This window comes from Ranitomeya imitator, chromosome 1 (genome assembly GCF_032444005.1).
Source record: "Ranitomeya imitator isolate aRanImi1 chromosome 1, aRanImi1.pri, whole genome shotgun sequence".
NCBI classification, from domain to species: domain Eukaryota; kingdom Metazoa; phylum Chordata; class Amphibia; order Anura; family Dendrobatidae; genus Ranitomeya; species Ranitomeya imitator.
In genome coordinates, this window is record NC_091282.1 from 9,451,818 (window position 1) to 9,479,684 (window position 27,867).

A 27,867-nucleotide genomic window follows, 5' to 3' on the forward strand; every position below is an offset into this window, starting at 1 on the left:
GTTTGCGTGGGTTTCCTCCGGGTTCTCCGGTTTCCTCCCACATTCCAAAGACATACTGAATTTAGATTGTGAGCCCCATCGGGGACAGTGATGATAATGTGTGCAAAACTGTAAAGCGCTGCGGAATATGTTAGCGCTATATAAAAATAAAGATTATCATTATTATTATTATTATTTTTATATCACACACACACTACAGATATCACACACACACTACAGATATCACACACACTACAGATGCGTACACACACACACCCTCCTCTCTGGTACAGAGGAGACTGATATAAACCTGCAGCTCCTCAGCTTCCCCTCCCCCTCAGCCACTGGGTTTGATGTATAGAAAACTGAGAATAAGAAACCAACTTCATCCTCTTCGGCTTCCTGATATCATTGTCTGGTCTTTGGAGGAAGAGGCTCCGCCCCCTCCTGTGACATCACTCTCACCCATGGTCACATGATAGTGATGTTACCACAGCTCCTCCACCACTTCTCTTCTGAGCCCCGCCCCCTGGTCACCTGACGGTGACGTCACCACAGGTCCTTCCTCTCTCAGTGCAGCAGCTCCGTCCTGGTTGTGCGCAGCTCGTGTTCTCTGGTGTCAGCCAGCAGCAGATTTCCCGCCATTCCGGTGAGATTACAGGAGGGTTTGTGGTAAATCTGTGAGAGGAGAGTGTGGGGTGAGATCAGAGCTGTTCCTGTGGAGGCTCCTGCTCCCTGTGACTGCGGCTCCTCAGTGTTGTGTGGGGGATGTGCAGCGTCTGCTCCTCATCTCACGGGACATTATACAGGACAGCGGAGAGGTGTCTGCTGGGAGATTATACAGGACTGGAGGATTCTGGGTGATGAGCGGAGAGGTGACTGCTGGGAGATTATACAGCACTGGAGGATTCTGGGGGATGAGCGGAGAGGAGACTGCTGGGACATTATACAGCACTGGAGGATTCTGGGTGATGAGCGGTGACTGCTGGGACATTATACAGGACTGGAGGATTCTGGGTGATGAGCGGAGAGGAGACTGCTGGGACATTATACAGCACTGGAGGATTCTGGGTGATGAGCGGAGAGGTGACTGCTGGGACATTATACAGCACTGGAGGATTCTGGGTGATGAGCGGAGAGGTGACTGCTGGGACATTATACAGGACTGGAGGATTCTGGGTGATGAGCGGAGAGGTGACTGCTGGGAGATTATACAGCACTGGAGGATTCTGGGTGATGAGCGGAGAGGTGACTGCTGGGACATTATACAGGACTGGAGGATTCTGGGTGATGGGCGGAGTGGTGACTGCTGGGACATTATACAGGACTGGAGGATTCTGGGTGATGAGCGGAGAGGTGACTGCTGGGAGATTATACAGCACTGGAGGATTCTGGGTGATGAGCGGAGAGGTGACTGCTGGGACATTATACAGGACTGGAGGATTCTGGGTGATGGGCGGAGTGGTGACTGCTGGGACATTATACAGGACTGGAGGATTCTGGGTGATGAGCGGAGAGGTGACTGCTGGGAGATTATACAGCACTGGAGGATTCTGGGTGATGAGCGGAGAGGGGACTGCTGGGACATTATACAGGACTGGAGGATTCTGGGTGATGAGCAGAGAGGTGACTGCTGGGACATTATACAGGACTGGAGGATTCTGAGTGATGAGCGGAGAGGTGACTGCTGGGACATTATACAGGACTGGAGGATTCTGAGTGATGAGCGGAGAGGTGACTGCTGGGACATTATACAGCACTGGAGGATTCTGGGTGATGAGCGGAGAGGTGACTGCTGGGACATTATACAGCACTGGAGGATTCTGGGTGATGAGCGGAGAGGTGACTGCTGGGACATTATACAGCACTGGAGGATTCTGGGTGATGAGCGGAGAGGTGACTGCTGGGACATTATACAGCACTGGAGGATTCTGGGTGATGAGCGGAGAGGTGACTGCTGGGACATTATACAGCACTGGAGGATTCTGGGTGATGAGCGGAGAGGTGACTGCTGGGACATTACACAGGACTGGAGGATTCTGGGTGATGAGCGGAGAGGTGACTGCTGGGACATTACACAGGACTGGAGGATTCTGGGTGATGAGCGGAGAGGTGACTGCTGGGACATTACACAGGACTGGAGGATTCTGGGTGATGAGCGGAGAGGTGACTGCTGGGACATTATACAGCACTGGAGGATTCTGGGTGATGAGCGGAGAGGTGACTGCTGGGACATTATACTGGACTGGAGGATTCTGGGTGATGAGCGGAGAGGTGACTGCTGGGACATTATACAGCACTGGAGGATTCTGGGTGATGAGCGGAGAGGTGACTGCTGGGACATTATACAGCACTGGAGGATTCTGGGTGATGAGCGGAGAGGAGACTGCTGGGACATTATACAGCACTGGAGGATTCTGGGTGATGAGCGGTGACTGCTGGGACATTATACAGGACTGGAGGATTCTGGGTGATGAGAGGTGACTGCTGGGACATTATACAGCACTGGAGGATTCTGGGTGATGAGCGGAGAGGTGACTGCTGGGACATTATACAGGACTGGAGGATTCTGGGTGATGAGCGGAGAGGTGACTGCTGGGACATTATACAGCACTGGAGGATTCTGGGTGATGAGCGGAGAGGTGACTGCTGGGACATTATACAGCACTGGAGGATTCTGGGTGATGAGCGGAGAGGTGACTGCTGGGACATTATACAGGACTGGAGGATTCTGGGTGATGAGCGGAGAGGAGACTGCTGGGACATTATACAGCACTGGAGGATTCTGGGTGATGAGCGGAGAGGTGACTGCTGGGACATTATACAGCACTGGAGGATTCTGGGTGATGAGCGGAGAGGTGACTGCTGGGACATTATACAGCACTGGAGGATTCTGGGTGATGAGCGGAGAGGTGACTGCTGGGACATTATACAGCACTGGAGGATTCTGGGTGATGAGCGGAGAGGTGACTGCTGGGACATTACACAGGACTGGAGGATTCTGGGTGATGAGCGGAGAGGTGACTGCTGGGACATTATACAGCACTGGAGGATTCTGGGTGATGGGCGGAGAGGTGACTGCTGGGACATTATACAGGACTGGAGGATTCTGGGTGATGAGCGGAGAGGTGACTGCTGGGACATTATACAGCACTGGAGGATTCTGGGTGATGAGCGGAGAGGTGACTGCTGGGACATTATACAGCACTGGAGGATTCTGGGTGATGAGCGGAGAGGTGACTGCTGGGACATTATACAGCACTGGAGGATTCTGGGTGATGAGCGGAGAGGAGACTGCTGGGACATTATACAGCACTGGAGGATTCTGGGTGATGAGCGGTGACTGCTGGGACATTATACAGGACTGGAGGATTCTGGGTGATGAGCGGAGAGGAGACTGCTGGGACATTATACAGCACTGGAGGATTCTGGGTGATGAGCGGAGAGGTGACTGCTGGGACATTATACAGCACTGGAGGATTCTGGGTGATGAGCGGAGAGGTGACTGCTGGGAGATTATACAGGACTGGAGGATTCTGGGTGATGAGCGGAGAGGTGACTGCTGGGAGATTATACAGCACTGGAGGATTCTGGGGGATGAGCGGAGAGGAGACTGCTGGGACATTATACAGCACTGGAGGATTCTGGGTGATGAGCGGTGACTGCTGGGACATTATACAGGACTGGAGGATTCTGGGTGATGAGCGGAGAGGAGACTGCTGGGACATTATACAGCACTGGAGGATTCTGGGTGATGAGCGGAGAGGTGACTGCTGGGACATTATACAGCACTGGAGGATTCTGGGTGATGAGCGGAGAGGTGACTGCTGGGACATTATACAGCACTGGAGGATTCTGGGTGATGAGCGGAGAGGTGACTGCTGGGACATTATACAGGACTGGAGGATTCTGGGTGATGAGCGGAGAGGTGACTGCTGGGAGATTATACAGCACTGGAGGATTCTGGGTGATGAGCGGAGAGGTGACTGCTGGGACATTATACAGGACTGGAGGATTCTGGGTGATGGGCGGAGTGGTGACTGCTGGGACATTATACAGGACTGGAGGATTCTGGGTGATGAGCGGAGAGGTGACTGCTGGGAGATTATACAGCACTGGAGGATTCTGGGTGATGAGCGGAGAGGGGACTGCTGGGACATTATACAGGACTGGAGGATTCTGGGTGATGAGCAGAGAGGTGACTGCTGGGACATTATACAGGACTGGAGGATTCTGAGTGATGAGCGGAGAGGTGACTGCTGGGACATTATACAGGACTGGAGGATTCTGAGTGATGAGCGGAGAGGTGACTGCTGGGACATTATACAGCACTGGAGGATTCTGGGTGATGAGCGGAGAGGTGACTGCTGGGACATTATACAGCACTGGAGGATTCTGGGTGATGAGCGGAGAGGTGACTGCTGGGACATTATACAGCACTGGAGGATTCTGGGTGATGAGCGGAGAGGTGACTGCTGGGACATTATACAGCACTGGAGGATTCTGGGTGATGAGCGGAGAGGTGACTGCTGGGACATTATACAGCACTGGAGGATTCTGGGTGATGAGCGGAGAGGTGACTGCTGGGACATTACACAGGACTGGAGGATTCTGGGTGATGAGCGGAGAGGTGACTGCTGGGACATTACACAGGACTGGAGGATTCTGGGTGATGAGCGGAGAGGTGACTGCTGGGACATTACACAGGACTGGAGGATTCTGGGTGATGAGCGGAGAGGTGACTGCTGGGACATTATACAGCACTGGAGGATTCTGGGTGATGAGCGGAGAGGTGACTGCTGGGACATTATACTGGACTGGAGGATTCTGGGTGATGAGCGGAGAGGTGACTGCTGGGACATTATACAGCACTGGAGGATTCTGGGTGATGAGCGGAGAGGTGACTGCTGGGACATTATACAGCACTGGAGGATTCTGGGTGATGAGCGGAGAGGAGACTGCTGGGACATTATACAGCACTGGAGGATTCTGGGTGATGAGCGGTGACTGCTGGGACATTATACAGGACTGGAGGATTCTGGGTGATGAGAGGTGACTGCTGGGACATTATACAGCACTGGAGGATTCTGGGTGATGAGCGGAGAGGTGACTGCTGGGACATTATACAGGACTGGAGGATTCTGGGTGATGAGCGGAGAGGTGACTGCTGGGACATTATACAGCACTGGAGGATTCTGGGTGATGAGCGGAGAGGTGACTGCTGGGACATTATACAGCACTGGAGGATTCTGGGTGATGAGCGGAGAGGTGACTGCTGGGACATTATACAGGACTGGAGGATTCTGGGTGATGAGCGGAGAGGAGACTGCTGGGACATTATACAGCACTGGAGGATTCTGGGTGATGAGCGGAGAGGTGACTGCTGGGACATTATACAGCACTGGAGGATTCTGGGTGATGAGCGGAGAGGTGACTGCTGGGACATTATACAGCACTGGAGGATTCTGGGTGATGAGCGGAGAGGTGACTGCTGGGACATTATACAGCACTGGAGGATTCTGGGTGATGAGCGGAGAGGTGACTGCTGGGACATTACACAGGACTGGAGGATTCTGGGTGATGAGCGGAGAGGTGACTGCTGGGACATTATACAGCACTGGAGGATTCTGGGTGATGGGCGGAGAGGTGACTGCTGGGACATTATACAGGACTGGAGGATTCTGGGTGATGAGCGGAGAGGTGACTGCTGGGACATTATACAGCACTGGAGGATTCTGGGTGATGAGCGGAGAGGTGACTGCTGGGACATTATACAGCACTGGAGGATTCTGGGTGATGAGCGGAGAGGTGACTGCTGGGACATTATACAGCACTGGAGGATTCTGGGTGATGAGCGGAGAGGAGACTGCTGGGACATTATACAGCACTGGAGGATTCTGGGTGATGAGCGGTGACTGCTGGGACATTATACAGGACTGGAGGATTCTGGGTGATGAGCGGAGAGGAGACTGCTGGGACATTATACAGCACTGGAGGATTCTGGGTGATGAGCGGAGAGGTGACTGCTGGGACATTATACAGCACTGGAGGATTCTGGGTGATGAGCGGAGAGGTGACTGCTGGGACATTATACAGCACTGGAGGATTCTGGGTGATGAGCGGAGAGGTGACTGCTGGGACATTATACAGCACTGGAGGATTCTGGGTGATGAGCGGAGAGGTGACTGCTGGGACATTACACAGGACTGGAGGATTCTGGGTGATGAGCGGAGAGGTGACTGCTGGGACATTATACAGCACTGGAGGATTCTGGGTGATGGGCGGAGAGGTGACTGCTGGGACATTATACAGGACTGGAGGATTCTGGGTGATGAGCGGAGAGGTGACTGCTGGGACATTATACAGCACTGGAGGATTCTGGGTGATGAGCGGAGAGGTGACTGCTGGGACATTATACAGCACTGGAGGATTCTGGGTGATGAGCGGAGAGGTGACTGCTGGGACATTATACAGCACTGGAGGATTCTGGGTGATGAGCGGAGAGGTGACTGCTGGGACATTATACAGCACTGGAGGATTCTGGGTGATGAGCGGAGAGGTGACTGCTGGGACATTATACAGCACTGGAGGATTCTGGGTGATGAGCGGAGAGGAGACTGCTGGGACATTATACAGGACTGGAGGATTCTGGGTGATGAGCGGAGAGGTGACTGCTGGGACATTATACAGCACTGGAGGATTCTGGGTGATGAGCGGAGAGGTGACTGCTGGGACATTATACAGCACTGGAGGATTCTGGGTGATGAGCGGAGAGGTGACTGCTGGGACATTATACAGGACTGGAGGATTCTGGGTGATGAGCGGAGAGGTGACTGCTGGGACATTATACAGCACTGGAGGATTCTGGGTGATGAGCGGTGACTGCTGGGACATTATACAGGACTGGAGGATTCTGGGTGATGAGCGGAGAGGAGACTGCTGGGACATTATACAGCACTGGAGGATTCTGGGTGATGAGCGGAGAGGTGACTGCTGGGACATTATACAGCACTGGAGGATTCTGGGTGATGAGCGGAGAGGTGACTGCTGGGACATTATACAGCACTGGAGGATTCTGGGTGATGAGCGGAGAGGTGACTGCTGGGACATTATACAGGACTGGAGGATTCTGGGTGATGAGCGGAGAGGTGACTGCTGGGAGATTATACAGCACTGGAGGATTCTGGTTGATGAGCCGAGAGGTGACTGCTGGGACATTATACAGCACTGGAGGATTCTGGGTGATGAGCGGAGAGGGGACTGCTGGGACATTATACAGGACTGGAGGATTCTGGGTGATGAGCGGAGAGGTGACTGCTGGGACATTATACAGCACTGGAGGATTCTGGGTGATGAGCGGAGAGGTGACTGCTGGGACATTATACAGCACTGGAGGATTCTGGGTGATGAGCGGAGAGGTGACTGCTGGGACATTACACAGGACTGGAGGATTCTGGGTGATGAGCGGAGAGGTGACTGCTGGGACATTATACAGCACTGGAGGATTCTGGGTGATGGGCGGAGAGGTGACTGCTGGGACATTATACAGGACTGGAGGATTCTGGGTGATGAGCGGAGAGGTGACTGCTGGGACATTATACAGCACTGGAGGATTCTGGGGGATGAGCGGAGAGGTGACTGCTGGGACATTATACAGGACTGGAGGATTCTGGGTGATGAGCGGAGAGGTGACTGCTGGGACATTATACAGCACGGGAGGATTCTGGGTGATGAGCGGAGAGGTGACTGCTGGGACATTATACAGCACTGGAGGATTCTGGGTGATGAGCGGAGAGGTGACTGGCTGGGACATTATACAGCACTGGAGGATTCTGGGTGATGAGCGGAGAGGTGACTGCTGGGACATTATACAGCACTGGAGGATTCTGGGGGATGAGCGGAGAGGTGACTGCTGGGACATTATACAGGACTGGAGGATTCTGGGTGATGAGCGGAGAGGTGACTGCTGGGACATTATACAGCACGGGAGGATTCTGGGTGATGAGCGGAGAGGTGACTGCTGGGACATTATACAGCACTGGAGGATTCTGGGTGATGAGCGGAGAGGTGACTGCTGGGACATTATACAGCACTGGAGGATTCTGGGTGATGAGCGGAGAGGTGACTGCTGGGACATTATACAGGACTGGAGGATTCTGGGTGATGAGCGGAGAGGTGACTGCTGGGACATTATACAGCACTGGAGGATTCTGGGTGATGAGCGGAGAGGTGACTGCTGGGACATTATACAGCACTGGAGGATTCTGGGTGATGAGCGGAGAGGGGACTGCTGGGACATTATACAGCACTGGAGGATTCTGGGTGATGAGCGGAGAGGTGACTGCTGGGACATTATACAGCACTGGAGGATTCTGGGTGATGAGCGGAGAGGTGACTGCTGGGACATTATACAGGACTGGAGGATTCTGGGTGATGAGCGGAGAGGTGACTGCTGGGACATTATACAGGACTGGAGGATTCTGGGTGATGAGCGGAGAGGTGACTGCTGGGACATTATACAGCACTGGAGGATTCTGGGTGATGAGCGGAAAGGTGACTTCTGGGACATTATACAGGACTGGAGGATTCTGGGTGATGAGCGGAGAGGTGACTGCTGGGACATTATACAGGACTGGAGGATTCTGGGTGATGAGCGGAGAGGTGACTGCTGGGACATTATACAGGACTGGAGGATTCTGGGTGATGAGTGGAGAGGTGACTGCTGGGACATTATACAGCACTGGAGGATTCTGGGTGATGAGCGGAGAGGTGACTGCTGGGACATTATACAGGACTGGAGGATTCTGGGTGATGAGCGGAGAGGTGAATGCTGGGACATTATACAGCACTGGAGGATTCTGGGTGATGAGCGGAGAGGTGACTGCTGGGACATTATACAGCACTGGAGGATTCTGGGTGATGAGAGGAGAGGTGACTGCTGGGACATTATACAGGACTGGAGGATTCTGGGTGATGAGCGGAGAGGTGACTGCTGGGACATTATACAGCACTGGAGGATTCTGGGTGATGAGAGGTGACTGCTGGGACATTATACAGGACTGGAGGATTCTGGGTGATGAGAGGAGAGGTGACTGCTGGGACATTATACAGGACTGGAGGATTCTGGGTGATGAGAGGAGAGGTGACTGCTGGGACATTATACAGCACTGGAGGATTCTGGGTGATGAGAGGTGACTGCTGGGACATTATACAGGACAGGAGGATTCTGGGTGATGAGCGGAGAGGTGACTGCTGGGACATTATACAGGACAGGAGGATTCTGGGTGATGAGCGGAGAGGTGACTGCTGGGACATTATACAGGACTGGAGGATTCTGGGTGATGAGCGGAGAGGTGACTGCTGGGACATTATACAGCACTGGAGGATTCTGGGTGATGAGCGGAGAGGTGACTGCTGGGAGATTATACAGGACAGGAGGATTCTGGGTGATGAGCGGAGAGGTGACTGCTGGGACATTATACAGGACTGGAGGATTCTGGGTGATGAGCGGAGAGGTGACTGCTGGGAGATTATACAGGACAGGAGGATTCTGGGTGATGAGCGGAGAGGTGACTGCTGGGACATTATACAGCACTGGAGGATTCTGGGTGATGAGCGGAGAGGTGACTGCTGGGAGATTATACAGCACTGGAGGATTCTGGGTGATGAGCGGAGAGGTGACTGCTGGGAGATTATACAGGACAGGAGGATTCTGGGTGATGAGCGGAGAGGTGACTGCTGGGACATTATACAGCACTGGAGGATTCTGGGTGATGAGCGGAGAGGTGACTGCTGGGAGATTATACAGCACTGGAGGATTCTGGGTGATGAGCGGAGAGGTGACTGCTGGGAGATTATACAGGACTGGAGGATTCTGGGTGATGAGCGGAGAGGTGACTGCTGGGACATTATACGGCACTGGAGGATTCTGGGTGATGAGCGGAGAGGTGACTGCTGGGACATTATACAGGACTGGAGGATTCTGGGTGATGAGCGGAGAGGTGACTGCTGGGACATTATACAGCACTGGAGGATTCTGGGTGATGAGCGGAGAGGTGACTGCTGGGACATTATACAGGACTGGAGGATTCTGGGTGATGAGCGGAGAGGTGACTGCTGGGACATTATACAGCACTGGAGGATTCTGGGTGATGAGCGGAGAGGTGACTGCTGGGACATTATACAGCACTGGAGGATTCTGGGTGATGAGCGGAGAGGTGACTGCTGGGACATTATACAGCACTGGAGGATTCTGGGTGATGGGCGGAGAGGTGACTGCTGGGACATTATACAGCACTGGAGGATTCTGGGAGATGAGCGGAGAGGTGACTGCTGGGACATTATACAGGACTGGAGGATTCTGGGTGATGAGTGGAGAGGTGACTGCTGGGACATTATACAGCACTGGAGGATTCTGGGTGATGAGCGGAGAGGTGACTGCTGGGACATTATACAGCACTGGAGGATTCTGGGTGATGAGCGGAGAGGTGACTGCTGGGACATTATACAGGACTGGAGGATTCTGGGTGATGAGCGGAGAGGTGACTGCTGGGACATTATACAGCACTGGAGGATTCTGGGTGATGAGCGGAGAGGTGACTGCTGGGACATTATACAGCACTGGAGGATTCTGGGTGATGAGCGGAGAGGTGACTGCTGGGACATTGTACAGCACTGGAGGATTCTGGGTGATGACGGTGTGGCTGTTGTCAGGTTCCTATAAGGTGTCAGGACGTCGCTGTCTATCTCTCCATGGAGGAGTGGGAGTATCTAGGAGGACACAAGGAGGAGATGATGGAGGAGCTCCGGCCTCTTACACCAGGTGAGGACATATGTGGTTATTACTGTGGGCGCTGGCTGCCATGTTGATGTCATGTACAATGTGTAGATACGTTTCTGTAATAATAGAGAAGATCCTTTAAACCAGGGGTGTCAAACTGCATTCGTCGAGGGCCTCAGCTCAGACCGTGCGTGTTTTCAAGATTTCCTTAGCTTTACACAAGGTGCTGGAATCATTCTCTGCAGGTGATTAAATTATCACCTGTGCAATGCAAGGAAATCCTGAAAACATGACCTGTTTGCAGCCCTTGAGGAATGCAGTTTGACATCCCTGCTTTAAAGGGAATCTGTCAGCAGGTTATTGTTCCCTCATCTGAGAGGAGCAGGATTTTGGCAGAGAAATCCTGAATCCAACTATCTAACGCTTACATTACTGGATGCAGCTGTTTTCACACAGAGTTTATAGATTTACTAAGAAGAAAAGCTGAGAATGTCGCCCCCGCCCACACTGCGGTTCTCTATATACAATGTCTATAGACATTGAGCTGATTATTATTATTATCTATTTATATAGCACCATTGATTCCATGGTGCTGTACATGAGAATGGGTTACATACAAGTTACAGATATCACTTACAGTAAACTAACAATGACAGACTGATACAGAGGGGCGAGGACCCTGCCCTTGCAGGCTTACATTCTACAGGATTATAGGGAAGGAGACAGTAGGTTGAGGGTTGTAGGAGCTCCGGTGTTGGTGAGGCGGTAGCTCCCGTGTTGGTGAGGTGGTAGCTTCAGTGTTGGTGAGGCGGTAGCTCCGGTGTTGGTGAGGCGGTAGCTCCGGTGTTGGTGAGGCGGTAGCTTTGGTAATGGTGAGGAGGCAGCGGGGTCAGTGCAGGCTGTAGGCTTTCCTGAAGAGATGGGTTTTCAGGTTCCGTCTGAAGGATGCGAATGTGGTTGATAGTCGGACGTGTTGGGGCAAAGAATTCCAGAGGATGGGGGATATTCTGGAGAAGTCTTGAAGGCGGTTGGGTGAGGAGCGAATAAGTGTGGAGGAGAGGAGGAGGTCTTGGGAGGACCGGAGATCACGTGAGGACAGATATCGGGAGATTAGTTCAGAGATATATGGAGGAGACAGGTTATGGATGGCTTTGTAGGTCAGTATTAGTCATTTCAACTGGATACGCAGAGGGAATGGGAGCCAGTGAAGAGATTTTCAGAGGGGGAAGCGGAGGAGTAGCGAGGAGAGAGATGAATTAGTCGGGCAGCAGAGTTAAGGATGGACTGGAGAGGTGCAAGGGTGATAGCAGGGAGGCCACAGAAAAGGATGTTGCAGTAGTCATGGAGGGAGATGATGAGGGCATGCACAAGCATTTTACTAGATTGACGGTTGAGGAAAGGATGGATTCTGTAGATATTTTTGAGCTGGAGTCGACAGGAGGTGGAAAGAGCTTGGATGTGCGGTTTGAAGGACAGGGCAGAGTCAAGAGTTACTCTGAGGCAGCGGACTTCCGGTACAGGGGAAAGCGTTATGTCGTTAATTGCAATAGATGGGTGAGGTAAGGAAGATCTATGAGATGGAGGAAAGATGATGAGTTCAGATTTGTCCACATTGAGTTTGAGGAAGCGAGAGGAGAAGGAGGATATGGCTGATAGACACTCCGGGATTCTGGACAGTAGAGAGTTGTTGTCTGGGCCAGAGAGGTAGATCTGAGTGTCATCAGCATAACGGTGGTACTGGAATCCATGAGACTTTGAGTTGTCCCAGGTTGAGTGTATAGATTCAGAAGAGTAGGGGTCCTAGAACAGAGCCTTGGGGGACTCCCAACAAAGGGTGGGATGAGGAGGTAGTGTGGGAGACGCTGAATGTGCGGTTGGAAAGATATGAGGAGATCCAGGACAGGGCGAGGTCTTTGATGCCAAAGGAGGAGAGGATCTGTAGTAGGAGGCAGTGGTCAACTGTCGAGAGGACAGGTCTAGAAGGAGGAGTACAGAGTATTGTCCGTAAAGGTACCGTCACACATAACTATATCGTTGCTTTTTGTGACGTAGCAACGATATCGTTAACGAAATCGTTATGTGTGACAGCGACCAATGATCAGGCCCCTGCTGGGAGATCGTTGGTCGCTGGGGAAAGTCCAGCACTTTGTTTTGTCGCTGGATCTCCCGCTGACATCGCTGAATCGGCGTGTGTGATGCCGATTCAGCGATGTCTTCACTGGTAACCAGGGTAAATATCGGGTTACTAAGCGCAGGGCCGCGCTTAGTAACCCAATGTTTACCCTGGTTACCGTTGTAAATGTTAAAAAAAAACACTACATACTTACATTCCCGGTGTCTGGTCATGTCCCTCGCCGTCAGCTTCCCGCACTGACTGGTGAGCTCAGTCAGTGCTGGAAGCTGAAGGCGAGGGACCTGACCAGACATCGGGAATGTAAGTATGTAGTGTTTTTTTTTTTACATTTACAATTGTAACCAGGGTAAACATCGGGTTACTAAGCGCGGCCCTGCGCTTAGTAACCCGATGTTTACCCTGGTTACCCGGGGACTTCGGGATCGTTGGTCGCTGGAGAGCTGTCTGTGTGACAGCTCTCCAGCGATCAAACAGCGACGCTGCAGCGATCGACATCGTTGTCGGTATCGCTGCAGCGTCGCTTAGTGTGACGGTACCTTTATCTTTGGCTGTAAGTAGGTCGTTAGTAATTTTGGTCAGGGCTGTCTCAGTTGAGTTATGGGGACGGAAACCAGATTGTAGATTGTCAAAGAGCAAGTTAGATGAGAGGTGGGAGGAGAGTTCAGCGTGGACGTGCTGCTCCAGGAGTTTGGAAGCGAATGGGAGCAGCGGTATTGGGCGATAGCTGGACATAGCTGTTGGATCGAGGGTTGGCTTTTTAAGGATAGGCGTGATTGTGGCATGAAAGCAGAAGGGAAGGTCCCAGAAGTTAGTGATAGGTTGAAGAGGTGGGTTAGGGATGGGATAAGAGCGGTGGCGAGGTTGGGGAGGAGATGGGATGGGGTCAAGCGCACAGGTGGTGAGGTGCGATTTGGAGAGGAAACAATTAAGTCCCCCTTCAGTGATGTTGGAGAGGGAGGTTATAGGGTTTGGGCATTCGTCTGGTATACAAAGGGGTTGTTGCGGTTGAACATTGAAGACTTAACTTGTTTGATCGATCTTATTTTTAAAGTGTGGCAAAATCCTCAGCAGAGATGAGGGAGGTTGGAGGGGGCAGAGGAGGGCGGAGGAGGGAGTTAAAGGTTTTGAATAACTGTTTCCAGTTGTAGGATAGGGAGGATACGAGGGTTGTGAAGTAGGCCTGTTTAGCAGAGGTGAGAGCAGATTTTAAAGCGAGTGTTGCCGGTTTGAATGCAGTGAAGTCGTCTTGCGAATTTGTTTTTTTTTTTTCAAATGCCTCTCTGCAACCCTGGACACTTGCCAGAGCTTTTTAGTGGTGTCATTGTGCCAGGGTTGTCTATTGATACGTCGCACTCTGTCATGAAAGAGAGGGGCGGCCGCGTCAATAGCTGATGGGAGAGTGGAATTGTAGAAAGCAGTGGCACTGTCTGTGTCGTGAAGTAAGGATATTAATGTCAGTGGTAGGATAGAGTCAGAGAGTGTGTGGGTGTCTAGGTGTGCAAGGTTTTTTGCGGGGGTGCGCATGTTGCTGGACATGGGTGACCGATGAGGAGGACAGGGATGAGAAGGTGAGCAGATGGTGGTCGGATAGAGGGAGAGGTGAGGTGATGAAGTTAGATAGAGAGCAGAGATGGGTGAAGACCAGGTCTAGGGTATGTCCGTCTGTGTGGGTGGCTGCAGAGGACCACTGAGTAAGTCCAAAAGATGAAGTAAGTGACAGAAGTTTGGAGGCTGTTGACTGAAGGATATCAGTGGAAATGTTGAAGTCACCCATGATGATGGTGGGAATGTCAACAGAGAGAAAGTGAAGAAGCCAGGTGGAGAATTGGTCAATAAAGGCAGTGGCCGGGCCCGGAGGTCGGTATATGACGGCCACTTGGAGGTTGTAGGGGAGAGTATATGCGGACAGAGTGGACTTCAAAAGAGGGGAGGATAAGGGAGGGTAGAGGTGGCTTTGGGTTAAAGGTGCAGTTAGAAGAAAGGAGAAGACCCACTCCTCCACCATGTCTGCTGCCGGGGCGAGGGGTGTGGGTGAAGTGGAGGCCGCCGTAACACAGCGCAGCAGGGCAGGCGGTGTCAGAGGGTGTCAGCCATGTTTCTGTGAGGCCGAGGAAGGCGAGCTTGTGAGAGAGAAAAAGGTAGTGAATCACATGAAGCTTATTGCAGATTATCACAGGAGGGGCAGAGTCAGACTAGATTGCAGGTGCTGCTGTGTCCTGCAATGATCAGATCCTGGAAAGTAAACAAAACCATGGAGCTTATTAAGACTGGCATCTCTGAAATCCCTTTTGAACCCCTACATAATGCTGCTGTCCTCAGATTACATAGCAAAAGCCTGCTGACAGATTTTCTTAAATTACTTTTTTTCACATCTAATTAATTCTACTTAATATTGATATATTATAAATATTATATTATTGATAGTTATATTAATTGTATCACTTAATATTGATCGGAATTAGGTATGCTGACATCCCGCTATATATCATTTGAACCCGAGTACAGCCCCTCCCTATATATACTGCATGAGCCCCACACAGCCCCCCATATACAGCATGAGCCCCACACAGCCTCGCCATGTACACTGCATGAGGCCTCACACAGCCTCCCTATATACAGTGCATGAGCCCCACACAGCCTCCCTATATAGACAGCCTCCCTATAGACAGCATAAGCCCTGCACATCCTCCCCATATACTGCATGAGCCCCACACAGCCTCCCTATGTACTGTACACTGCATGAGGCCCCCACAGCCTCACTATATACAGCATGAGACCTCACACAGCCTCCCTATGTACTGCATGAGGCCCCCATAGCCTCCCCATATATTACATATCACCCCCACAGCCTCGTCATGGGCAACATATCACCCCATTGCCTCCCCATGTTCTGCACGACACCCCCATATCCTCCCCATGTTCTGCACGACACCCCCATAGCCTCCCCATGTGCTGCATGTCACCCCCATAGCCTTCCCATGTGCAGCATGTCACCCCCATCGCCTCCCCGTGTTCTGCACAACACCCCCATAGCCTCCTCGTGTTCTGCACGAGACCCCCATAGCCTTTCCATGTGCTGCATGACACCCCCATAGCATCCCCATGTTCTGCATGAGACCCCCATAAAATTCCCATGCCCACCCAAACATCCCATACATATGAAAAAGAAAGAACACCACATACTCGCCTCGGTCCTGTATCTCGGCGCTTTGCTTCTGTTCCTGTCTCCATGTCTCGGGTGCGCTTATTTTCCTGAGTACACAGTTCATCTCGTCAGCTGTTTCACATGCTGACTGGTGGAGGAAGTGGCCAGAGGCCCCACCTTCACCAATGCAGTCAGCGCAGATGGAGACAGCGGGTGGCCGGGAACTGTGCGGTCAGTGGACCTCTGGTTTTCAGCCCCATGGCTGTTTCGGTCGGACCGGACTGAGACAGCCAGAGAGGGCCGGATGTGGGCCGCACTTTGCCCCGATCTGCAATAGACTAATACAAGTAGGAAGTTGAATAGGGAACTAGCTTTGTTAACATGTAAGATCTCCTTTTGGGACAAAAGCAGGGACATGTGTTTACACATAGACACAGAAGTGGAAGAAGCCTTTTGTCCCCAGGAAATACATTGTCCTTTCAGAGGAAATGCCATAATTTTACAGTTGACAGCTTTGTCCATGTAAGAGAAATATTGCAACTGCAATAGACTGAATGTCTGTGGAACAAAAATGTTAAATATCAAAGTTTGTATTAATCCGATAAAGATAGGGCATACGTTTTCGAATTGAAGGCTAATAGGGCGAGAATGTGCATATTTTTTCCTAACTGTAACCACCGCCTATAAGCTCCAAATTCATTGTGGCCAGATAACTGACAATAGCAATGTCATGTTTGATCTCTGGGGAAAGGTAAAATCCTGGTGAAAATATGGCAGCGATCTTGAACCTCTGCTTTCATCAGGAGTGAAGTTGGAAATTTCATAAAATTCTGAAGGGCTGACTACATCCCACAACCCGGCCCACGTGATGTCATCAAGACCGCGAGAATGCTACGTCATCAGAGGTCATTGCACGCAAGGCATTACTAGCTGGGAACGCTAGCTGCCGGGAGCATCGCGAGCATCGGTAACACTGCGTGGGACACCAGAAGGTAAGAATATTACGATTTTTATTTTTTTATTTAAATTTTTTTTTTTATTATTATTTTTAACCTGAGTTGTGTTGTGTATGCGTTTTCGAAGTGGAAAACTGCTTTGAAGACGCATACACAACAGGTGCACATAGCCTTTATAACATTTTGACGGATCCTGTGCAGATTGTAAAACGGAAGTGTGAAAGAAGCCTGAGGCTGACCACCACTGAGCAAAATACAGAAGTACAATGTGACCAGAGACATGGCTGAGCTGAAGAGGCTGAGCCCGACCACCACTGAGCAAAACACAAGTGAAAACATCAAGTCTGGGCCAAGAAATATCTGATACAGATAATTCCCAGGTTTTATGGACTGATTAGATGAGACGCCACTGGACAGAGCAGATGAATGGATCAGTAATGGGCACAGACCTCCAGTTCCCTTGAGATGCCAGCGAGGCATAATAATAGAATTATTACAGGGGACTTTGGTGGACCTTTTCAGGTTGAAGGTGGATCGCAATTACCTTCCAAACCTCCTGCCAGTGATTTGAAGACACTTTCTTCCTGCAGTGGAGAAGGGAAAAAGTCTGTGTCTCTCCAGAAAACCAGTATTGTTCGGCAGGACAAGGCAGCATCGAAATCTCCACTGCTCGGGGCCAGGAAAGGCCTTAAATATGAAGAATAATGACTTTTGGGCAGAGGGTACCGAACACCTCCATCTCTCATAAAACATAACTTTTATTAGTTTTTGTTGAAAATGAATTGTCCCTTTTTGTCCAGAGTGCTCCTTAGACTTCCAGAGATTGAACTGCCAGCTGGATGCACTATACTGTGTTATATAATAGAACTGAATGGGAAGACTAAAAACACATGTGCGACTTTTTCACTATTTTTCCAGCATCTTTGCTTCAAAGTGTTTTTTTTTTTCATTTGTTCAATGGAGTTTTTAAAAAAAAATCTCTGGCGTTTCCTAAAGTGTCGTCCTTTAGATAAAACTCTTTAGGTTCACTCTCCTGAAGATGTTGTGTGTACATACAGTAATACCACAATGTTTCAGATTCTGCTCTACCACAATGGCCAATAGCTCGTTGGCTGCTCATTCTCTAGAATTAGTAAGAGAAATAGGGACCCTTTATTTTTCACAAATGCTAATTTTGAAGGATGGAGGGATTTATTGAAAGATTACATTCCTCCTGAAAACAAGCAGCTGTAACAGGACACCTGGCTCATCAGGCAGATGGATCCAACTTCTTGGCTTCAAAGAAGGAACTGGCTAGTACAATAAGACCCCATGTGGATCCAAACTATGTGGTCTAGCTGCTTTATTCAGACATTTTATATTTCGTAAGGAGAATATGAATTTTACCATATGTCCTTGCCACACACCGGGTACATTTTCGAGATTTCTGGAACGGGTTGAACTCCTTCCAGGATATTGATCTGTTCGAACACCCTAGGTAGGGGAGATATATAGAATGACTAGTAGGAATAAGATAGCAAAGATGTGTTTATTCTCAATGTGTAGCAGGAGCCTGGCTGGATCCGTTGGCGTCAAAACTGCCTCCTAAGATCATCTATTAAGGCGTTAAGACTAGGGATAAGCGAATAACTTCAGACAACTCCTTATCCGAATAGCTATAGTGCTTACCGAATAGCTGCATCGGGAACTTGGATACCTGGAGCACTCCCGTTAATCCGCTGTTCGGCGCTGCAGCTGCATGTGTCGCGGCTGTGTAACAGTCACAACACATGCAACAAAAAGGCTCTCCATGCATGTGTTGTGACTGTCACACAGCTGCGACACATGCATCTGCAGTGCCGAACAGCGGATTATCGGGAGCGCTCCAGGTATCCAGGTTCCCAATGCAGCTATTCGGTAAGCACTATAGCTATTCGGATAAGGAGTTATCTGAAGGTATTTGCTCATCCTTGGTTATGACCCATCTTGTGAAGAATATTGGAGATATAATTCCATGTCAATGATCTGTATCCTATGTGGCATGGGATTATAAAACCCCCTTAAGCATTTGCGGTTGTAAAATGACACCTGGCCAGCTTCAAACAAGTGAGCTGCATACCCCCACCAGCTAGCTAGTATGCAACCTTCTACAGGAAGATCTCCTGTGGATCCAAGCCATGCTCTCCTCAGTCCTTTGTTCAGCCAGCTATGATTTCGTAAGGAGTTATGGAAATACTATACCTCCTAGCTGTACATCGTGTATATTTCCAAGATCCCCAGGGCATGGCCAATGGTCTTTTATCTCGATCCACGTATCACATGTCCGTATTCTCGGCTTAACCTTCCAAGCTACCGGGGCTGGTTTCTGGCCCAATATAATCCCATTAACGGACCGGGCTTATATCTAGCGAGGAGATGGTGGTAGTCCTGTTTCACTGATGCTAGTGAAAGGGGCCTCAAAGCCTGTCAGGGTTGTGAGCGAGTGTGATGCCACATCAGTGACTGCATGGACCACATCCTCTCACTACCCGTGCCTTCCTGGGCCCATGTGGACAGTGGTCTTTGTGTAAAACTGTACCAAGCTGACCTTGCGTGTTCCCAGGGGGTATGGAACACATTGGTGATTGTGGGGAAACAGCATTATGTGATCCTTCTGACGCAATAATGACATCAGGCGAGGTGCGGGTTCATCACACTGATACAACTTAGTGTTTATGATCGGTGGAAGTTGAATGAATCCTTTGTCCAACAGGACATTTGTAAAAATATTATATGCTTCCTGCCCGTCCATCTTGTCTCATAGGCGATTGTCCACGTCAGGTCTACACTAGACGCCCTGGGACTCTGATTTTTGTGGAGAAGACCGCAACAGAAAAACTGGTTCTGATAGAGAAGTTTCTGGTGTATAGATATACAGGGGCTGTGTAATCAGTCAATATGTGGTTGTGTCTCCACAGATGGATCCAGGAGGAGAAATCCACCAGAGAGATGTCCCCGTCCTCTGTATCCCCAGGACTGTCCGGAGGAGAATCACAACATCCCGGAGGATCATCAGGTAGACGACACTGACACTGTATATGGAGGGTTTGGGGCTTTTCTGATCCTGTAGTTTTAGTCATTGATTTTGGTGGTTTCTTATTTCCCACTTATCTCATATTGTACTTATTGTTCCATCTGATGTTTCAGGGGGAAGATCTGATTATTATTAAAGTGAAGGATGAAGAAGAAGAAGTGATGATGAGGGGGGATCAGCCGTGTGTGAGTGACGGGAAGGAGGAGATTCCGGAAGATGTTTCCACAGGTATGTAATATATATACGTTGTGTGACACATGAGGCAGGAGCTGTACACGGAGCCATGTACAGGGCAGGATATAAGGGAGCACAGAGACTTTGTCTACAAGGTGTTCTGTGAACTCTCCTGCACCAGTTACACGTCCATCCTTCATAGGTGTGTAACATAAATATATACATATACTATATAAGTGACACATGAGTCAGGAGCTGTACACGGAGTCATGTACAGGGCAGGATATAAGGGAGCTGGGTGCAGAGACATCCTTTACAAGGTGCTCTGTGGACTCTCCTGCACCAGTTACACGTCCATCCTTCATGGGTGTGTAATATATATATATTACAGCAGCAATACAAACAGCAGTACATAAAATATTTGGACACAAATCTTGCACAGGTATACCAACATTACATAACAAATAAATGTGGGTGGTTCAGGTATATAAGTCACTGTTAATTGACATTAGTGCACCAGCAATCAGTCATTATTGTCTACCATCCTTTGGAAAGTATTCTACATCCCCATAGGTACAAACGATTTCCTGAATTTCTCCTTCTTGCACCTTAGTAAGATTAGGCAGCTCCTGAATGTGCTCTTCTGCTCGTATAGCGGGTGTGTATTATTGATCATTATAGCCCCACACTATGCTCCAATACCTCCTCAGAAGAGTCCAGATGGAGGCCAACAGCCACGCTGCCTTCTTCAGAAGTTTGTTGAGCTTATTAGCGTCAGCAGATACTCGCACACTACTGCCCCAGCATGTGATAGCAAAAAAGATGGCGCCACAGCGGACTGGTAGAACATTTCCAGCATTTTACTGCACACATTGAATGACCTGAGCTTCCTCAGAAAGTACAGTCTGCTCATTCCCTTCTTGTAAACCTCCTCCGTATGACACTTCCAATCGAGTTTACTATCAAGGTGAACCCCCAAATATTTGTAGCTCTCAACGATCTCAACCTCCTGGCCAGCATTAGTGATCGGTAAGTAATCCTCCTTTTTCTTTCTATAACTCACCACCAACTCCTTGGTTTTCTTTACATTTAGTTCTAGACAGTCCGGCACCAATCCACAAAGTCAGAAACCGCCCTTCTATATTCCTCTTCCCCCCGGCCCCCTACAATGCCCCCTACAATTACTGAGTCAGCTGAGAATTTTTGGAGGTGACATGACAAAAATCTGATTTATACTGAAAGTCATCTGTATACAATGTGAAGATGAAGGGGGGCAGACCCTGAGGGGGTCCAGCACTGCCAGATACCACCCCCCCATCCTTACAAACTGCGGCCTTTCCGTCAGGTAGTCGCTTATCCAGTTCACCATCCCCTCATCTACCGCCATATCAGTCAGCTTATTACCTAGTAAGGGCGGCTGTAAGGTATTGAAAGCTCTTGAGGAGTCAAAAAACATGGCGCGCACTACAGATCCATCATTGTCCAAGAATGAATGTACTGTATGTAGCAGAGACACTACAGCATCATCCACCCCAATCTCTGCTGGTACGCCAACTGCAGGGGGTCAGTAAAAGCCCTCACCCTCAGGCACAAGTAGGCGAGTATTAGGCTATGTGCACACTTTGCGGATTTTGCTGTGGATCCACAGCAGCTTTCCATGCGTTTACAGTACAACGCATGGCAATATCTGTCCAGAAAGATGGCCAGGTACATAATTAAGCTGTACAAACTGTGTGAGTACCTCAGGGTACACCCACAAGTTTAGGGTTTATGAAGAGAAGGACACCCAGATTCAACCCCCTGAATGCCTCCTGTCCTGAGTGTGCACCCACTGCTGGATCAAGTTTATCAACTCTATGAAGATAACTTTTATATCAGCTTCGCACTCTTCAAGACCCTGTCTGTGTGGTACTGTCTGCAAATATCAGAAAGGCCTCCCTAGGGCACTATTTGGGCAGCTGCTCAGAAAGGGTGAGAGCAGAGCACAATGGAGTGACAACATGCTGGTGGTCAAGTACAAGAGGGATGTCCTTTTCTTGACCACCATTACAAGGTGATGGCACCACCCTCAGCACTGTACGAGGTACCACTACACAGGTCACCAAACCAGGCTGTGTTCTAGGGTACAACAAGATATGGGGGGAGTTGATATCCCTGATTCTCCAGCCATGCAGTGCCATAAGAAAAGCCAAAGTGTGGTACAACAAGCTCGCCGCGCACATCGTACAGATGGAGATGTATAACGCTTTTGTGCTATCACTATGTGTAGGACAAGTCGGTACGTTGTATCTTCAGTTCCAGCAGGTAGTGATTAAGGCCCTAATGTTTGGACATAAGGAAGCAGCGGGCCTCAGTACTTCCGGAATTGAAGATGCTCATATTGTACGACGCCAACATGTCCCCTGTGAGGTCCTTCATACTGAAGAGAGAGGAAGGTCTCAAAAAAAAAAAAAGCGCAAAGTGTTTTACACTTATGAGTGCAACACATGCCCCACCAAACCTCGCCTGTGTATAAAAGAATGTTTCAAACTGTACTACCATCTTCATTTGTGACTTACACAACTCACGTATGGCAACCTGATGCCCTCTACACTACTCACGTATAACGACCTGATGCCCTCTACACAACTCGCGTATGACAACCTGATGCCCTCTACACAACTCACGTATGCCAACCTGATGCCCTCTACACTACTCACGTATGCCAACCTGATGCCCTCTACACTACTCACGTATAACGACCTGATGCACTCTACACTACTCACGTATGCCGACCTGATGCCCTCTACACAACTCACGTATGACAACCTGATGTACTCTACACAACTCACGTATGCCGACCTGATGTACTCTGCACAACTCACGTATGACAACCTGATGCCCTCTACACTACTCACGTATGCCGACCTGATGTACTCTGCACAACTCACGTATGACAACCTGATGCCCTCTACACTACTCACGTATGCCGACCTGATGCCCTCTACACTACTCACGTATGACAACCTGATGCCCTCTACACTACTCACGTATGCCAACCTGATGCCCTCTACACAACTCACGTATGACAACCTGATGCCCTCTACACTACTCACGTATGCCGACCTGATACACTCTACACAACTCACGTATGCCGACCTGATGTACTCTGCACAACTTACGTATGACAACCTGATGCCCTCTACACAACTTGCGTATGACAACCTGATGCCCTCTACACAACTCGCGTATGACAACCTGATGCCCTCTACACAACTCACGTATGCCGATCTGATGCCCACTACACTACTCACGTATGACGACCTGATGCCCTCTACACAACTCACGTATGACAACCTGATGCCCTCTACACAACTCACGTATGCCGACCTGATGTACTCTGCACAACTCACGTATGACAACCTGATGCCCTCTACACTACTCACGTATGCCGACCTGATGCCCTCTACACTACTCACGTATGACAACCTGATGCCCTCTACACTACTCACGTATGACAACCTGATGCCCTCTACACTACTCACGTATAACGACCTGATGCCCTCTACACTACTCACGTATGCCGACCTGATACACTCTACACAACTCACGTATGCCGACCTGATGTACTCTGCACAACTCACGTATGACAACCTGATGCCCTCTACACAACTTACGTATGACAACCTGATTCCCTCTACACAACTTGCGTATGACAACCTGATGCCCTCTTCACAACTCGTGTATGAAAACCTGATGCCCTCTACACTACTCACGTATGACAACCTGATGCCCTCTACACAACTCACGTATGACAACCTGATGCCCTCTACACTACTCACGTATAACAACCTGATGCCCTCTACACTACTCACGTATGCTGACCTGATGCCCTCTACACAACTCACGTAAGCCGATCTGGGGGGGCCAATATCCATGGCTCCTTACCAGCCTGAGATTACCAGCCCACAGCTGTCTGCTTTAGCAAGACTGGTTGTCAAAAATTGGGGGACCCCATGCCGTTTTTTACATTATATAAATAATTTAAAAAATACGTTGTGGGGACCCCTCTAGTCTTGATAACCAGCCTTGCTAATGCTGACAGCTGAGGGTTGCAGCCCCCCAGCTGTGAGTTTTGCATGCCTGGTTATCAAAAATACAGGGGAACCCTTTTTTTTAAATTATTTACACAAAGGATCTGGCTGATGAATACACCCATCAGCCGCTCCTGCTCTCGCTGTTTATTAGCGGCAGCAGGCGTCGGCTGATGGGAGCAGTAGTCCCATCAGCTGACACCAGTGACTGGAGGTAAGCTTAATACCTCAGATCACAGCTGAGCACTCATGCTGTCTTTTGACAGCATGGGAACTGCAGCTGTCTGACCTACGTTGATCATTTCACCGCCGATCAGAAGCGGTGTTTGCCGCGGCTCTCCAAACGTGACATGGTGTCCACTAATTAATTATTCCAGCAAATTTTACATTCAAAAAAGTCAAATGTGTCTCCTTCCCTTTCGTGTTCTGCCGTGCGCCTAAACAGAGGTTTTCTCCTACATATAGAATATTGGTATGTTCAGGAGTAATTGCACAACAAATTTTGGGGTCCATTTTTTTTCCTGTTACCCTTGCGAAAATAAAAAGCTTGGGTCTACAGTAAACTTTTTGTGAAGAAAGGTAAATGTTTTTTTTTTTTCTTTCCACATTCCATTAATTCCTGTGATGGACCTGAAGGGTTAATAAACTGTGAGCATCTTTGGGTATTTTCTGACATACAGACCCTCAAAGTGACTTGAAATGGGATGTGGTCCCTAAAAAAAAAAAGCTTTGCAAATTTTGTTGAAAATATGACAAATCGCTGGTCAACTTTTAACCCTTCTAACTTCCTAACAAAAGAAAAAAAAAATCAAAAATTGTGCTGATGTAAAGTAAACATGTGAGAAATGTGATATATTAACTTTTTTGTGTGACACAACTGGATTTACGGGCATAAAAATAAATAAATGTGAAAATTGCAAGAGTTTCCAAACTTGTTGCCAAATTTCAATTCTTTTCACAAATAAGTTCAAGTCATATCAAGCTAATTTTTACCACTAAGCTAAAGTACAATGTGTCATGAAAAAAGGCTCAGAATCAGTGGCATCTTTTGAAGTGTTCCAGAACTATTACCACATAAAGTGATAGTGGTCAGAATTGTAAAATATGGCCTGGTTATGAAGGTGAAAAGCGGCTTGGGAGTGACTGGGTTAAGGCTATGTTCACACGGGGCATTATTGCAGCGTTTCTGCTGCGCATTTTAACCAGCATATTTTGTATTTTACAGTACTATAAAATGAATGAGATTTCTGAATTCTCACGTACATGCTGCTTTTTTATTTCCTTGCATATTTTAAGCATCAATATATTTCCTCAGATAAACAACTTGTTAATTCTTTAAGCCTTTTTCACCCATCCAAATTAATGAAAAAAAAAAAGTGAAAACCCATCAAAAGTCTCAAATGCCCATATTGTACGCAGCATTTTTCCTTTGATGCAAAAAAAATCCACTGCAATTATACCATGTGTGAACATACCCTAATAGTAACATTATATCTACTTTGGATTGTGAAAAAACTTACAAAATTCATGTTTGCTCGTTACAGAAAATGACAATAACAATGCTGAGAGAAGCTTCAGGTTATCGGTAAATTATAAATTAGAAGATGAAGATATGAAGCCGCACTCTAAAGAAGAAAATCTCACCAGCCCGAGCGTACATTCAGGATTCAACTGTACAGATCTAACATGTAATCCACCTAATCCTGAGGAACCGTCTCCTAACCAATCTCAGATTGTTACAAGTATAGATCAGACCGTAAGCAGAGAGCTTCAATGTGAAAAAATTCACACAGGGGAGAAGCCACCATACTCTTGTTCAGAATGTGGGAAAAGCTTTAGCAATAAATCAAGTTTTGTAACACATGAAAGATGGCACACAAGAGACAAGCCATTTTCATGTTCGGAATGTGGGAAATGTTTTGGAAATAATTCACATCTTGTCAGACATAAGAAGATTCACACAGGAGAGAAACCGCATTCATGTTCTGAATGTGGTAAATGTTTTATTTCTAAAACCAAACTTCTTGATCATCAACGAAGTCACACCGGGGATAAGCCATTTTCTTGTTCATTTTGTGGGAAATGCTTTGCAATTAAATCAAATCTTGCTACGCATGAGAGAATCCACACAGGAGAGAAGCCTTATTCATGTTCAGAATGTGGGAAATGTTTTTCAGATAAATCTGGTTTACTAGCTCATCAGAGAGCTCACACAGGAGAGAAGCTATATTCTTGTACGGAATGTGGGAAAAGTTTTTCAGATAATTCGGCTTTAGTAAATCATAAGAAGATTCACACAGGAGAGAAACCATATTCATGTTCAGAATGTGGGAAATGTTTTATACATCAAGCTGATGTTGCAAAACATCAGAGAATTCACACAGGAGAGAAGCCGTATTCATGTTCAGAATGTGGAAAATGTTTTGCATATAAGTCACATCTTGTTCGTCATCAGAAAATTCACACAGGAGAGAAGCCATTTTCATGTTCTGAATGTGGGAAATGTTTTATTTCTAAAGCCAAACTTCTTGATCATCATCGAAGTCACACAGGGGAGAAGCCATTTTCTTGCTTGGTTTGTGGAAGAAGCTTTGTCATTAAATCAAGTCTTGTTACACATGAGAAAATCCATACCGGAGAGAAGTCTTATTCATGTTCTGAATGTGAGAAATGTTTTATTTCTAAACCCAAACTTCGTGACCATCTTCGAAGTCACACAGGGGAGAAGCCATTTTCATGTTCTTTTTGTGGGAAAGGCTTTGCATTTAAGTCATACCTTGTTACACATGAGAGAATCCACACAGGAGAGAAGTCTTATTCATGTTCTGAATGTGGGAAATGTTTTATTTCTAAAACCAAACTTCTTGATCATCATCGAAGTCACACAGGGGAGAAGCCATTTTCATGTTCTTTTTGTGGGAAATGCTTTGCACTTAAATCAAGTCTTGCTGCACATGAGAGAATTCACACAGGAGATAATTCTTATTCATGTTCTGAATGTGGGAAATGTTTTATTGTTAAAGCCAGACTTCTTGATCATCATCGAAGTCACACAGGGGAGAAGCCATTTTTTTGTTCATTTTGTGGGAAATGCTTTACACTAAAAGCAAATCTTGTTACACATGAGAGAATCCACACAGGAGAGAAGCCATTTTCATGTTCGGAATGTAAAAAAACATTTACACATCAGTCAAGTCTGGTTTACCATAAAAGGTTTCACACAGGGGAAAAGGCGTAATTATGTTAAAATTGTAAAAAGTTCTTTACAGAGATATTTGAAATTGTTAAACATTATAGAATTAAGCGATAATAGTCTGTATGTGGCATTGTTCACACAGGTAATGCAGAGCATCTGGTTTACGGCCTATTACTGATGCACATATATGCGGGCCGCCCAGTGCTACAAAATGTATGCTGTGCGAACAGAGGCCAATAAAAGCTCACCGACACAAAAAGAGGACTTAAAAATCCCCCCATAAATTGAAAAAAGTCACAGAAAAATGCAGAGATGTTTACCTACCTCGGACCAAGATGGCTCTGTAAACTGTTGGCCTCTGTTCGCACAGCATGCATT

General features: G+C 48.4%; 1 protein-coding gene across 2 annotated transcripts; it reads left to right on the forward strand.

Annotated features, from left to right (window-relative positions):
- Positions 1-519: 519 nt before the first annotated feature.
- LOC138657442 (zinc finger protein 665-like) lies at positions 520-27,867 on the forward strand. 2 transcript variants are annotated; one of them, XM_069745235.1, is made up of 5 exons: positions 520-628; positions 10,693-10,801; positions 19,931-20,028; positions 20,160-20,274; positions 25,838-27,867. In XM_069745235.1, the coding sequence occupies exons 2-5, from the start codon at positions 10,732-10,734 to the stop codon at positions 27,529-27,531; spliced, it is 1,977 nt and encodes a 658-aa protein (XP_069601336.1). In that variant the 5' UTR covers positions 520-628; positions 10,693-10,731; the 3' UTR covers positions 27,532-27,867. The 2 variants fall into 2 exon arrangements, with proteins under 2 accessions (XP_069601336.1, XP_069601337.1); XM_069745236.1 differs by lacking the exon at positions 520-628 and having other exon boundaries at positions 9,506-10,801.